The sequence below is a fragment of the Lontra canadensis genome, unplaced genomic scaffold (genome assembly GCF_010015895.1).
Source record: "Lontra canadensis isolate GAN:19392208 unplaced genomic scaffold, GSC_riverotter_1.0 scaffold7, whole genome shotgun sequence".
Classification (NCBI taxonomy): Eukaryota; Metazoa; Chordata; class Mammalia; order Carnivora; family Mustelidae; genus Lontra; species Lontra canadensis.
The window spans coordinates 27238019-27253777 of record NW_022631001.1 but is presented as its reverse complement, the minus strand read 5'-3'; the positions used below and the strand labels follow the sequence as shown (position 1 = coordinate 27253777).

General features: G+C 41.5%; 1 protein-coding gene across 1 annotated transcript; it reads right to left on the bottom strand.

The window, feature by feature from the left end:
* Nucleotides 1–13902: 13902 nt before the first annotated feature.
* Nucleotides 13903–14877, bottom strand: LOC116865316 (olfactory receptor 51D1). Its single transcript, XM_032853585.1, has one exon. The coding sequence runs from the start codon at nt 14875–14877 to the stop codon at nt 13903–13905; it is 975 nt and encodes a 324-aa protein (XP_032709476.1).
* Nucleotides 14878–15759: the final 882 nt, after the last annotated feature.

The following is a 15759-nucleotide window of genomic DNA, read 5'->3' as shown; positions in this document are numbered from 1 at the left end:
GTTTTCCTCTTATTCTATACCCTCTACCCTGAGCATCTTGTCCCTTTCTATAAGTCCATTCGTTATGCCTAAACTACGGATTCCAAATCTGTTTAGCAAGCTTTGAACTGTCTCTTGTGATCCAGATTCATAACTCTAAAGCCTTACTGAAAGGAATCATCTGTGTGTCTCTCAGGCACATCAAACTCGCCCTGTCCAAAAAACAAACTCTTCTGCAGGCCGTATTGTATGGTTGTTAAGACTATGAGCTTTGAAATCAATCCTGGATTCATATCCCAGTGGATAACTTCACTGGGAAAATCAGTTAACCTTCCTAAGCCTCAGTTTCCCCATCATTAAAATGAGGATAATATTTGCTAACAGAGCTCATTGTGAAGATTCAGTAAGATGATGAGTATAAAGTATTTAACACAATGCCTGACACATAGTAAATGGGCAAATAATTACATTTGTTGCTGTTGTTAACTGTTTTCCTCTAGTATGTCCTCTCTTCTGCAGGATGGCCTGAACAGCCACACAAGCTCAGAGACTCTGAGTCTGTCTGCCATGCTTCCAGTGCCTCCTTGTTTAGCTGCACAATTCCAATAATCTTCAAAGCAAATGAACTCAGCTCACTATCTGTTGCTTAAAAAAAAAAATACCTTTCAAAGTTCCACATTAATTCTAGAAAAAAGATCAAACTGGTAAGCTGTGGCAAAAAAAGTCTGTCTTCCAGAGTCTGGCCCTAGGTTTCTCTCTCACCACTGCTGACCAAGACTCCTGTGCTCTAGCACATTAGAATGCATGCCATTTCATGAAGGTGGCATTGATTCCCATGCTTCTATGTCTTTTCATCTTTTTTTATTTCTCATCCCCATCATCAAGATATTCCCAGATCCCCCTCCTTGACTTCCCACTGAGCAAAATCTTCTTCATCTTTCACACGCTGGTTTACTATCTCTCTCCTATGTTGTTTTGCTAAGCTTCTACCCCTGGGTATAATAAAATGTTTCCTACCCCCTGCTCCCAAAGAACTTTGTTTAGGTCTCTTTTCAAGCATTTATAGTCCTGAACTATATAATTATTGCTATATTTGTTTTTCCCTGAATTATGGATTCCTGAATGGCAGGAACCCTACCATATTTGTTAATTAGTATTCAGTTAACATTTATTGAAAATGAAAGTGAGTTTTATCAAAAGAAGAATCCCTCAAGACACATCTAATGAGGATAGCATGGCCAAGGAGGTAAAAAGGACTGCCAGTTGTATGAGCTACAGAGACACTGAAGAAGAATGGAAGAATGTTTAGAAGGTCAGTGCATGATAGTCTTAATTTTAGAACAAAAATCTTTAGGGTCAAACGGAAAAGGCCTTTCTTACCCAGGAATCCAGAAGGCACAAGAGAATACATGGAGAATGGGGCAGGTACAAAGCCTTGGTTCTACATAAATGCAAAGTAGGCACACAGTACAGTTTATGTCCAAGAGACAGCGTGACCCAGGATCCTTCCTCTGCAGACATCAGCAAGAAGGTTCTGCTACTCCAGAAAGCCAGATATCTACACCATTCAGAAATTTCACATGAACAGACATGGTAGAATGGGGTCACAATGTGCCACTTTAAGAAACACTGGATTGGCATATTTCACCTTATTACCCCTCAGGGCCAAGTGATGTGGTAAGCAGAATTCTGGGTCTAGAAACTCAAGTCCAAGCTCAGAATAACGTAGAAGAAATGAAAAGAAAATGAAGGAATGTTACAGGGACCAGCCAGAAGGCACAAGCCCTGAAACATCTCAATCTCCCATAGTCCTGCCAGGAGGTGGGGAGAGGAAACCCGTGCCATCCAGCCTGAATGGGCTGTTGATAATTAAAACCATTTGCATCCACTCAGAGAGAGAACATTTGGAGCTCTAGGGGAAACGAAAGAAAGAAAGAAAGTCTTTTTTCTTTTTTCTTTCTTTCCTTCCTTCCTTCCTTTTACATTTTTTTTTTTTTTTTGAAAGCCTGATTACCCTAGTCCTAGGGAATAGGCCTGGGATTTTCTCTGAAAAAGTCACACTATCTCAGCAAGTCCCAGCCATGTACCTTGGAGAACTATGAAGTACATCTTGGCCCTCTCCTGAGAATGGAGGGAGCAGAAGCTGCCAGCAACACAGAGCAGAAACACACTGTCGGGCCTTCAAACCTCATTCCTTCCTCCTGGCTTCCAGACTCCGTCCCCCATTGCCAGCTAAGCTCGAATCATCAGCCCATTCTCACACTCTTCCCAGAGATCTCCGAACTCCCTGTTTCTCAGAGACCCATGGAAAGGCAGTCAGAGAAGTAGACCAGGGACTACAAGCTCTATTTCTTCTGATCCCAGAGAAGAGTAATGAGGTCATTCCCAATGCTAATTTTACTGCTTTTTATGATAACAGAAATCACTGAGTGTCTACAAAACATGGGACACTGTAAAAAGATGATCTCTAACCTTAGAACAATTCTGCATGATAGGAATTCTTATGTATCTTCTCTATATTATAGCTCAGAAAACCAGGTCCCAAGGGATTAAATAATGTTTAGGGTTTAACAGATGAATGGAAAACAGGATTTAACGGATGAATGGAAAAGCAGAAATTTAACCTGAACTAACATCACGGCCCGTACACTTTCTACTATTCTAGGCTGCCCTTAATTGTGCTGCACCTTCTGAAAGCAATAAAATCTTCCCAAGAGGCAGGGCAGAATGGCCAGGTAAGTAGGACACCTGGCCCAGGTAGATCCTTAGAAGGCAACTCAAGAGGCAGGGAAGAGGACCCCCACCCCCGGAACAAGACTCAGGAACTCTCCTTTCAGCCCCAACTCCTCTGGTAGTAAGTTTGGGTGGGTCCCAGAGTGGAGATTAAAAAACTTTATCCTCTACCCAGTACTTCCTTCTTATATGATTAGAGCCTCTCATCAACCTGTCAGGCAGGTATTATTAATCCCATTTGACTGATAAGGATGTTGAGGGTTAATTAGAGCTCTCAGTGACAAATCCATATGCTTTCCAATAGGCCAAGCTATTGCCCTGCCCTCTCTCAGTCTCCTTCAGAATGGACCAATGTTTTATAAGGACTATTTTAATGTTAATCTCCAAGAAATCCAAACTTTGAGGACCTGTGAGTCTTAGAGGGCCTCTCCAGGACTCAGAACACCTGACCAACTCTCCCCACTTGTGTGCAGCAGGGAAGGGGAACAAGGAGGGAATGGAGATGGGATTCATAGTCATTGTTATTGTCTGGGCTAAACACACAGAATGCTCCATGCTGAGAGCAGTGGGGTAGGGACCTCTGGTGCCCCTGCCAGCCTCTGTGGGAACATCTGGAAGACAATGTCCTTGGAGAGAACCCAGAATACCTGGGAGCCTCTGGCTCCTACTCCTAGGCCCAAAGAGGGAAGGCAGACTTCAGTGGTGGACAAGAACTGTAAGATCTAATCACTCACTTCATTAGAGGGGGGCACTTTCCTTAATATTCCATGGGTGTGGTAGCCCCAGAATCACTTCGACCCCAAATCATCCACATCCCTTGCCCCTCTTACTTTGCTTTGATTTGATAAAGCAGATGAACCTTTGCAGAGCCTTGGCCACTCATTTTAGAATGGCCAAAATGAGAATAGAAATTGCATTCTCTCATTTTTCCATCTAAAAAACTAGAGTGAGGCTCTACTTTTAGAGCCTCACTACAGGCTGGGAGCCTCATTTTACTCACTCAAGTCAGCCTGGCCCTTCAAAATCACCCCCAAACAGAGCTCCAGGGATTCAGGTCCCTACCCCTCCACATCCCACATAGGACCAGAGTCAGTAAAAGTTCCACAGGCCTGCAAAGCTTGACCCGATAATCAGTGCCCATCAGAGCCACTCTGCTGCCTACACACAGACAAATGTGGTGCAAAGAAAAAGCCTGATCTTGGACTTTGATTGATCTACTGATCTTTTTCCAGTGATTATTGATTTACTGACTGCCATGTACCAGAACCTATGCTAAGCATTGGAGATAATGAGACATAGAGTGAACAAGGCACAGCTCAGAACTCCAGGAGTGGGGAGAAATTGAGACAAAACATGAAGCTATCACAACATGTTGTCTTAAATGCTAGCATAGGGATAAGTACACACCCCAGGAGCAAAGCAGACAATAGCTTACCAAGTTGTCAGGCCCAGAGGACTTCCCTGAGGAGGTGACCTCTGAGCCAAGAGTTGCAGGGTTAGTCACAGTTAACCAGACAGGATGGAGAGTATGGGGCCAGCAGCATTCAGTTAGACAGTAAAAACACTGAGTATGTTTGGCTCCATGTACCAAAACTGGAGATAAAACAGTGGATGAAACAGAAAAGATCACTACTTTCATGGAGCTCACGCATTATGAAGGAAATAACAAAAAGTAAACAAATAAGCAAGAACATGTCAGGGAAAGATAAATGCACCAAGATAAGATGGAGTAAGAGAGTAGGGGACAGGTAGGGCACCCATATTTGAGAGGGGATCAGTGACAGCCTCTCTGAGGAGGTGACATATGAACCAAGAGCTGTGTAGGAACATGCCAACCATTCTAAGATCTAGGGAAAGAGCTGAGGAAACAAAAGGAGAAGGTCTTCTGTTCTGAGGATTCACAGAACAGAAAGAAGGTCAATGGGGCCAGAGATATAGAGAAGACAGGAGAGTTTTAGAAGATGAGGTCAGAAAGGAAGAAAGGGGCCAGATCATGTAGTGGCTTACAGGACATGGCAAAGGGCTTTCATTTAATTCTGAGTGACTTGAGGGAACTAAACCAACAGACTGGATGTAATTTGTTAAAAGTACACACTGGGGTATCTGGGTGGCTCAGATGGTTAAGCAGTATTTGCCTTTGGCTTAGGTCATGATCTCAGGGTCCTAGAATCCAGCCCCTGAGCAGGGAGCTTGCTTCTCTCTCTCCCTGTGCCCCCAACCCTAGCTTGTGCTCTCTCTCACTCTGCTGTCTCTCTCTAAATAAATAAATATAAAAATCTTTTTTAAAAAAAGTGGTTTTAATTTGAATCTCCCTGATGGCTAGTGATGATGAACATTTTTTCATGTGTCTGATAGCCATTTGTATGTCTACATTGGAGAAGTGTCTGTTCATATCTTCTGCCCATTTTTTTATATGATTATCTGTTTTGTGTGTGTTGAGTTTGAGGAGTTCTTTATAGATCCTGGATATCAACCTTTTGTCTGTACTGTCATTTGCAAATATCTTCTCCCATTCCGTGGGTTGCCTCTTTGTTTTCTTGACTGTTTCCTTTGCTGTGCAGAAGCTTTGATTTTGATGAAGTCCCAAAAGTTTATTTTCACTTCGGTTTCCTTTGCCTTTGGAGACATATCTTGAAAGAAGTTGCTGTGGCTGATATCGAAGAGATTACTGCCTATGTTCTCCTCTAGGATTCTGATGGATTCCTGTCTCACGTTGAGATCTTTTATCCATTTTGAGTTTATCTTTGTGTACAGTGTAAGAGAATGGTCGAGTTTCATTCTTCTACATATAGCTGCCCAGTTTTCCCAGCACCATTTATTGAAGAGACTGTCTTTTTTCCGCTGTATATTTTTTCCTGTTTTGTCAAAGATTAACTGACCATAGAGTTGAGGGTCCATATCTGGGCTCTCTACTCTGTCCCACTGGTCTGTGTGTCTGTTTTTATGCCAGTACCATGCTGTCTTGGTTATCACAGCTTTGTAGTAAAGCTTGAAATCAGGTAACATGATGTCCCCAGTTTTATTATTGTTTTTCAACATTTCCTTAGCGATTCAGGGTCTCTTCTGGTTCCATACAAATTTTTGGATTATTTGCTCCAGCTCTTCGAAGGATACCGGTGGAATTTTGATTGGAATGGCATTAAAAGTATAGATATCACCTTACACCAGTTAGAATTGCCAAAATTAGCAAGACAGGAAACAATATGTGTTGGAGGGGATGTGGAAAAAGGGGAACCCTCTTACACTGTTGGTGGGAATGCAAGTTGGTACAGCCTCTTTGGAGAACAGTGTGGAGATTCCTCAAGAAATTAAAAATAGAACTTCCCTATGACCCTGCAATTGCACTACTGGGTATTTATCCCAAAGATACAGATGTAGTGAAAAGAAGAGCCATCTGTACCCCAATGTTTATAGCAGCAATGGCCACAGTCGCCAAACTGTGGAAAGAACCAAGATGCCCTTCAACGGATGAATGGATAAGGAAGATGTGGTCCATATACACTATGGAGTATTATGCCTCCATCAGAAAGGATGAATACCCAACTTTTGTAGCAACATGGATGGGACTGGAGGAGATTATGCTGAGTGAAATAAGTCAAGCAGAGAGAGTCAATTATCATATGGTTTCACTTATTTGTGGAGCATAACAAATAGCATGGAGGACATGGGGAGTTAGGAGAAGGCAGTTGGGAGAAATTGGAAGGGGAGGTGAAAAATGAGAGACTATGGACTCTGAAAAACAATTTGAAGGGTTTGAAGAGGTGGGAGGGGTAGGAGGTTGGGGAAACCAGGTGGTGGGTATTAGAGAGGGCAGGGACTGCATGGAGCACTGGGTGTGGTACAAAAACAATGAATACTGTTATGCTGAAAATAAATTTAAAAAGTGATTTTTTAAAAAAAGCGCACACTGGCAAATTTGAAGACCTAGAGAGAGAGAATATACCTTGTTTGGAAAGCTATGAGTGGTTTAGTGGAGCTGGGGAACAGAATGCATAGCAGAGGAAGTCACAGTGTGGCAGTAATGCACTTTTTATATGGGATGAAGACTGGATCCTAACCCCAGGCATAGATAGAGTCAGGACCAGAGCTCCAAGAGGACTGCTAAGTCCCAATATCAGCCACAGTCTGACTCCCAATGCAGATCACAGAATAAGGCCTAAAACCCCAGTCACAAACTGAGCTTCACCCACACTAACACCTGGGACTGTCCTGTTAACACACAAACACCAATCTAACTCTAACCCAACCCCAACCCAGTCTGTTTTCTGTCCCTTCACCTTCATTTAGACCAACTCCTGCCAAGCCCTAGATGGGCACCCTCAGGAAACTGATCACTAAAAATTGCTTCAAAACTACCCATAGGCAACATCTACCACTGTCCACACTTCCCTTCATCCCACACAGAAACTGCTAACACTGTCCTTTGAGTCAGGAGCCTCCTTCATGTTCCCCGGCTCCACCCCTATACTTCTGGTTCATCATAGCCTGGTTTCTCCTCCCTTAGATTTGGCAGGTCTAATGGGAATTCCCTACCTACAAGAAACCCACACATCTCTGCATACCCCCTGGTCTCCTGCACTCACTGCAATGGCCTGGAAGTAACATGTGTCTTTTTCTCCAGTCCTCTTCCCAAAGATGTCTGGCAGACTGTGCTGAAGTTCAGCATTCTCTGTCTCCACCCCCTTCTTTGGGCCTCCCTGATCAAGGTTATTTATTCTGTCTTACCTCCTCCCTCCTTCTGCTTCCCCCTCCTGGGGGGCAGACGTGTTGCCCAGAGGGTCTATCAGCAGGTACCCCTCAGTAGCCAACTGTGCATCTGATGTCCTTCTTGGCTTCTGTGTCCTGGGAAAGTGCACCTCGGGTATGGGGAAGGAGGGACAGTGGGTAGAGAGGGTCTCTAGAGTCCTCTCCAGATGGGCCCTGTGCCAGGCAGGATATTGGCCAGTTCCAAATGTAAAGTTTGACAGGGGGATGAGTAAGGAAAGGCTAGAAGAAACTCATTTGTGTGGCTGTGGACTTTATGAGGAGCGTTTTTCCACGTTTCTTCCCAGGCTCAGTAAACTCAGCCAGAGGAAAAACAGAATAAGCTTTCAGTGAGGCCCCACAATTAACTACCACCCCCTCTTCTTCCTGGAGCTTTCTCTATCCTCTGCCTTCTTCCTGTTCGTGGCCCCTGCTGGATCCTTGCTGAGTCTGGATCCCAATGGACCCATCCGCCTTTCCCCAAAGCTCTAGGGCTAAATTTTCTTTGTCTCCCAGGCTCTGGGGCCTGTGTCTAGCTAACTCATAACATGGATCCCTGGGGACTATGCTATCTTCCACTCCCTGGCCTTGGATTCCTGAACTTCTGGCTGAAGAAGGAGGATGTGGTTTCCTTAACCCTCTCCTACCTCCAACACCCACCATAAAAGACCAATGCCAGCTGGCTTCTCTCTTAAGGGCAAAAATAGTGAGAGAACATTTTAGAGAGCTAGAGAACAATTTTAATGTAAAACTAAATGCCTTACATATTTAAATATGTTTTCCAAAGTGCATAAATAAAGCAAAGTGTATTTTAGTTGGCTTCTCCTTGTTGTCTACTTACCAGTTTTACAACTCTTAAGTTTAAAATGTACAACCCAGAGCATGCTAACTCAAATTATGCAAAAATAGATCATGTCAAATCAGGCCATTCCATCTCAAACCACTTCAAAACTAGTGATGATAAGGGCTCCAGCTACCTGCAGAACCTGTAGACCATGAGTGCAGGCACTCACTACCATCACCCTCAAGCCATCTCTGCTGTTTCCCTAAGCCTCCCAAACTTAGGCTGTGTGAAGACTTCAAAAATATATACATCCAAGGGACTTTTACTTCTGGGAAAATGGGGGTAGCAAGAAGGAATATTCCCCTGAAGAAACCAAGAAATGGACTATATACATAAACAGTGTTTTGCAAGACTGGGCATCAGGCAATGAAGTACAGTGAGCCCTGAGATACAGGAAACAAATAAGGTGAAACCCTGTGGATTCTCTAGCTTCCTGCCCTAAGGAAGTTTCCATGTTGCAGTGCAGGCAAGGAGAACCCAAGCAGAGTCCAGAGGACACCCTAAGTGAAGGACATGGAGATGAAGAGTTCAGTGAAGATGAAGATGAAGAATTCAGATCAAGCCAGCTAGATCTGAAGAGAGAATATCAAAGATGAGAGATCTACACATAGAGAGAACCCCAGAGATGTAGAGGATCCTCCTTCAACTGAGGTCCTGATCAACACATGCATGTGAACAAGCTACCTAAAGCTGGGGAAAGAGCCGCCTGAAAAGATGAAAGGTAACACTATCCAGTGTTCACACAGGGTCAAGGGTCTCCACCAGCCAGACTGGAAAACTTCAAGATTAACAGAGCACTAAGTAGAGAATGCAGAAGGATCTTGCCTCAGTAGTGGGGAAAACGAACCTTAGACTGAGCACTGCTCTAGTCCCACCTAACAATTCTTAAAGGCAAGACCCAAGTGACCTAACTATGTATAAGTAACTTGACTGATTCCCTAAACAAAACAGAAGAATATCTATAGGGATACGAAAATACACAGAACCAAGGTAAAATCTGCACAGTCTCACATGTGATCAAATTGCCAGACATGCAAAGAAGAAAAGTGACCCATAATGACGAGAATAATTAAAACTGATCTAGAACTGAAACAGATATTAGAACTACAAGATAAAGATATTATATATTAAAGATGATTACAACTGCATTAAACAGAATAAAAACTTAAGTAGAGACATGAAAGATATTTTTTAAAATTGAAATCGGGGTGCCTGGGTGGTTCAGTTGGTTTAGTGTTTGCCTTCTGCTCAGGTCAAGATCCTGGGATTTAGCCCTTTGTCCAGCTCCCTGCTCAGTGGAGAGTGTTTCTTCCTTTCCCTCTGCCCCTCCCCCCTTCCACCCCTATTCTCACTCTCTATCAAAAAAATAAATAAAACCTTTAGAAAAAATAAAATAAAATTGAAATTAAACTTCTAGGGATAAAAACTCCAAGGTATGAGACGTAAAACTCTCCAGATGGAGATACATTGTGGAAGAAATGATTAGTAAACTTGAAGACACAGAATTAAAAACTATTCAAAAAGAAACACAGAGATAAAAAGCAATATTTAAAAAACAAACACAGGGACACCTGGGTGGCTCAGTGGGTTAAAGCCTCTGCCTTCAGCTCAGGTCATGATCTCAGGGTCCTGGAATCAAGCCCCAGGTCAGGCTCTCTGCTCGGCAGGGAGCCTGCTTCCTCCTCTCTCTCTCTGCCTGCCTCTCTGCCTACTTGTGATCTCTGTCTGTCAAATAAATAAATAAAATCTTTTAAAAAATTTTTAAAAATAAAAAGCAAACACAGACTCAGTGAGGAGTAGGAGAACTTCAAGTGGCCTAATTACATGTGATTGGAGTCCTCACTGGGAGGCAGGGAACAAAAAGTTTTCCAAGTTTGATATACACTATAAACCTATAAACTCACAGATGCAAGCAGCTCAAGATAATAATATTTTAGGTATACAAAAGCTGAAATAATTCATTATCATATCACATCACAAGGTTTGATAAACTCTTCAAGTAGAGAAAAACAATACCAGATAGAAATAATATACATCTACAGAAAGAAATGCAGAGCAGTAAAAATTGTAACTACCTGGGTACATACATAAAGTTGTTTTCCTATGATTCAAACCTCTTTAAAGATAATTGTTTAGATGAAAATAACAATAATGTAGTGTGGAGTTTATAAAACATATAAAAGCAATATGTACAACAACAGCACAAAGGTTGGGAGGAGAGGAATGGGAATACAGTACTGTAAAATTCTTCTATACATTAAATGGTTAAATGAAGGTAGGCCGTAATAAGTTAATATATATTTAAACCCTACACAGCCATTAAAATAACAAAAGAGTGATAGCTAACAGACTATAAAAGGAGATAAAATGGAACCATTAAAAATATTCAGTTAATCAAAAATAAAGAAAAAAAGGCAAAGGGGGGGAAACAGATGGTACAAATAGAAAACAAATGGGATACCTCTAGTAAAATACAGATATCATCAAATCAGATAAAAATGTAAGAAGTGACAATATCCTTTCTATAAAAAAAGGCACTCCAAATCAAGACACAAATAGGCAAAAAGTAAGGAATGAAAAAAAAGATATATCACGGTTACATTAATTACAAGAAAGCTAAAATGGCTTTATTAATATCAGACAATGTAGATTTCAGAGTAAAGAATATTACCACAAATAAAGAAGGCCACTTCATAATGATAATTCATTATGAGAAAATTAAAAATGCTAAATACTTAAATATCTGTTAAGAAAACTTCAAAATATTTCAAGCATAAAGTGACATAACTACATGAAGCAATAGACAAATGTAAAATTATCTGTCTTAAGAATTAATAGAACAGGGACATCTGGGTGGCTCAGTCGGTTAAGCATCTGCCTTTGGCTCGGGTCATGATCCCCAAGCGCTGGGATCAAGTCCTGCATGGGACTCCCTGCTCGTCGGGGAGCCTGCTTCTCCCTCTGCCTGCTGCTCCCCCTGCTTGTGCTCACTCACTCTCTCACTCTCATTCTTTAAATAAAATCTTTAAAAAAAATTAATAGAACATATTCAATACTAGAACAGTAGATATTTTCCACCTAAGATCATGCGACACTTATTACTTCTAGTCACAATATCCTGGCATTTCTTGCCAATCCAATAACACAAACTAATCGATTAAATGTATCCAAATTTGAAAGAAAGAAGTAAAACCATCTTTACTCACAAGCAACATGATCATCTATGTAGAAAATCTAATGCAATATACAAAAAACTTATAGAAATAATGATTGAGTTTAGCAAAGTTGAAGATTCAGGAGTAATGTAAAGAAGTCAGTTACAGTTCTGTACACTAGCATAATGGACAATCATAAAAGTTAACTAAATAATACCATTTATATAATAGCATCAAAATATGAAATACAGATAAGTCTGATGAAAGACATGAAAAACCCATACAATAAAACTACAAAACACTTCTGAAAGAAATTGAGGGAGATCCTAAAAAGGAAGATATATACTATGTTCATGAGTTGGAAAACTCAACAATGTCAATTCTCTCGAAACTGACCTATATAAATTCAATACAATTCAAGTCAAAATTCCAAAAGACTATTTTGTATAAATTTTAAAACTGCTGCTAAAATTCCTAAGAAAGTATAATCAGAGCACCTTTGAAAATGAAGAACAAAGTGAAAGGATTAACAATACTGATTGTAAGACATCTTACAAAGCCACATTAGTCAAAACAATGTGGTATTGACATAAAAAATAGCAAAATAGTGAATTGAATAAAAATTCTAGAATGAGACCCACACATACATAGATAACTGATTTTCTACAAAGATACAAAAACATACAGTTGACCATGGATAGTCCAGTAGCATTAAAATAACCAGATGTCAATATGGAAATAAATTAACTTTAACCCATACCTTACACCTATATATACAAAAACTAACACAAAATAGATCACAGAGCGAAATATAAAACCCAAAACTATATTGCTTCTATGAGAAGAAAAAGAACACAGATTTTTGTGTGATTGTGATGAGTTTTTAGATACATCAAAGTGTTGCTATAAAAGAACAACTTGATAAATGAGATTTCATCAATTAAGAATATTTGATTTATTTTTTAAGACCATTAAGAGAAGCAAAAGACAAGCCACAGACTGGGGGAAAATGTAAAGTATATATCTGATAAAGGACTTACATGCAACATATATTTTTAAAAATCCAAACTCAGTAATAACCAAACAACACAACAGAAAAGTGGCAAAGATTTACAGATGACAAATAAGCACATGAAAAGATATGAAACATCACTATTTATTAGGGTCATATTGAAAGCACAATGAAGTGCTATTACAAACCTACTAAAATGGCTAAAATAAAAAATACAGACTATATCAAAAGTAAGCTAAGATGCCAAAAAATTTTAACTCTCATACACTATCAGTAGAAATGTAAAATGACACAACCACTTTGGAAAGTGGTACGACCACTGTGGAAAACACTTAGGCAGTTAAAAAGTTAAACAATATACCTCCAGTATGATCCAGCCATTTCATTCCTAAGTATTTACACAGGAAGAAAAAAAAAAAAAAACCACATGTCCAAACAAACACTTACATGTTCACAGCAGCTTTATTTGTAACAGTCAGTTCTGGAAACATTCTAAATGTCCATCAGGAGATGAACGGATAAACAAACTATAACATAATTACACAATAGAATGCTACCTAGCAATAAAAAGAAGTAACTTAATATTACTTAATATAAGTATATATGCTATAGCATGGATGAATCTCAAAATAACTGTGCTGACTAAAATAAGCCAGACAAGAAAAGGAGTACATAGTGTTTGGTTCTATTTATCTAAAATTCTAGGAAATGCAAACTGATGTAGCATAAAGCATTTCAGTGGTTATCTGGGGACTGGAGCAGGAAGTGACCAGGAGAGATGGGAGTGAGGGACTTCAAAAGGGTATAAGGAAAAGGGTATAAGGAATGAGAAATATGTTCATATCTTGATTGTGGTGTGGTTTTATGGGTGTATACATGTCAAAACTTATCAAACTGTGTACTTCATGTACAAATGTGTGCCATTTGTTGTATATCAATTATACACCAGTAAACTATTAAAGATTAAACTAAATAATGGCTGGAGGCAGAAAATACCTAAGTCCCCATACCACGGGCCTTAAGTGGCTGAAATGTCTAAGGTGAGATCCTGTGGCAGCCATCGAAGTGTGATATTCAAATCTCCTTCACAAGACCCTGCTGCCAGGAGCATAGCAGACTGACAGTGCCAGCCACTGCCTCTCAGGCTCTACCTCCATGTTAGCAGCAAGGCCACCCTTGTCCAGCCTACCCCGCTAATGACTTAGTACTGACCCATTCTTGCCAATGTAGGAGCCTTCTGACGAGAAACCTTTGCTTGAGGCTGTTCCTTTGGCCTAGCCAAAACTTTCTCAGAACCACACTTGTGTATTGACACATTCCAGATATCTGGAAACAGACAGCCCAGTAGGTTGAATGCTCCAATCACCAAGACATTCACAAGGTCATAATCTTCTCAGCCTTGGCAGGGATTGAAGGCACTAGGGAGGTTATTCTGCTCACCTACCACCCTGTGAGAACATATGGAGAATCCGTGAACGGATCTCCTTGGTCTTGGCTCCATAAACAACAGGGTTGACCACAGGTGGTAGTAGTAGATAGATATTAGCCATAATCACATGGAGCAGGGAAGTAGGGCCCCCCAACCTGTGTACCACTGATAGCCCAATGAGGGGCACGTAGAAGACCAGTACAGCACAGAGATGGGAGACACAGGTGTTGAAAGACTTGAGTGCTGCCCCCCGAGAAGACAGCTCCAACACAGTCTTCAGGATGAGAATGTAGGAGAGACCGATGAAGAGGGAGTCCACACCCATCACTGAGAGGATAATGAAGAGTCCATACACTACATTGACTATGGTGTCAGTACAGGACAATTTCATGATATCTTGGTGCAAACAGAAGGAGTGTGTGACAGTATGTGTTTGGCAGTATGACAACCGCTTCAGGAGGAAGGGCAGTGGGAAGAAGAAAACAAATCCTCTGGTCAGAGCAGCTAGTCCAATCTTGGCCACAGTAGGCCCCGTGAGCACAGAAGCATGCCGCAGTGGATGGCAGATGGCCACAAAGCGGTCAAAAGCCATGGCCAGCAGGACAGCTGACTCCATGGCTGACAGAGCGTGGATGAGGAACATCTGGGCCAGACAAATATTGAATCCTATTTCCTGGATGCCTGTTAGGAAGAGGCTGGCCATCTTGGGCATGGTGACAGAAGACAGGACTAGATCAATGGTGGAAAGCATAGCCAGGAAAAGGTACATGGGTTCATGCAGGCACCTTTCCACACGGATGATGAGGACAATGGCCAGGTTGCCCAGGGTGGCCAAGGCATACACAAAACACAGTGGAAAAGCCAGCCAAAAGTGTATGTTAGGCCCCAAGCCAGGGATGCCCACCAGTAGGAAATATGCTGGGTGTACCAGAGTTCCATTTGGAGTGGCCATGACAGGAACCAAGCACTGAGGCTTCTGCATGCCAAGACCAGGGTCTATGAAGGGGAAAAGGAGAAACACCATTTAGTCATGGTTCAGAGGAGATGAAGGACTTACCAGGAAAGGGCACTGGAGTCGTGATGACAGTAGCAAACAGAAGATTAAGTACTTGTAATTCTGAACTCCATTCTCTCTGTGCTCTGTGTCCCCTTATACACATTTCCTAGAGGTCCCATTAATCTCAGTGTGTGACAATCCACTCAGAAAACATGCAACAGGTCTTCTTTCCAGAGCTAAAGCTGTGGACAAGGGCACTGCTCTTAACCACTTCTCCAACATAGAGGACCTGCCCAGAATGTTCCACACTGACCCCAGCTCTGCTAGTGCATGTAAGGTTAAAGTTCATTTGGGTCCCAAGCCTAAGGCTCAGCCTGTGATTGCCTTTAAGTTCCACTCTAATCTGATTTAGGGCAAAAAGCAGGGGTTCGGTCTGGTATGGGGTTTCAAGAGACAGGTTTGCGTTTAAGCCTGAAGAGGATTTCCCAAACTTACCTGACAGATTCATTTGAAGTAGTTATTGAAAACCCTATACCCAAGGTCTGATTCCAGGCCCAGAGAATCAGAATTTCCAGGGCAGGGGGGTCCAGGAATCTGATTAAAAACTGTAATTCCCTTATCCCCAGGTGATTTTTGTTTTTAATCAGGGAATTTTGTGAAAAGCAGTTCTGGTGTTCTGGGAGGTAGAGAGATGGGGGTGAAGAAAGATTATCATTTCTAGCCCCCAATGAAGAATAGAACAGAATTTTTCATCAGATCTCTGGAAAGCTGCATGAGAGTCAGTCCCAGACTGTGCTTGGCTGCAGTGTGACATGGAAAGGACATACACCTGAGACATGGAGAGAAAAGCAGTCCATACTGAAGCTG

Bases quoted from the DNA above. Each gene is read 5' to 3' on its own strand.
- LOC116865316 (XM_032853585.1), bottom strand. From the start codon at position 14,877: ATGCAGAAGCCTCAGTGCTTGGTTCCTGTCATGGCCACTCCAAATGGA.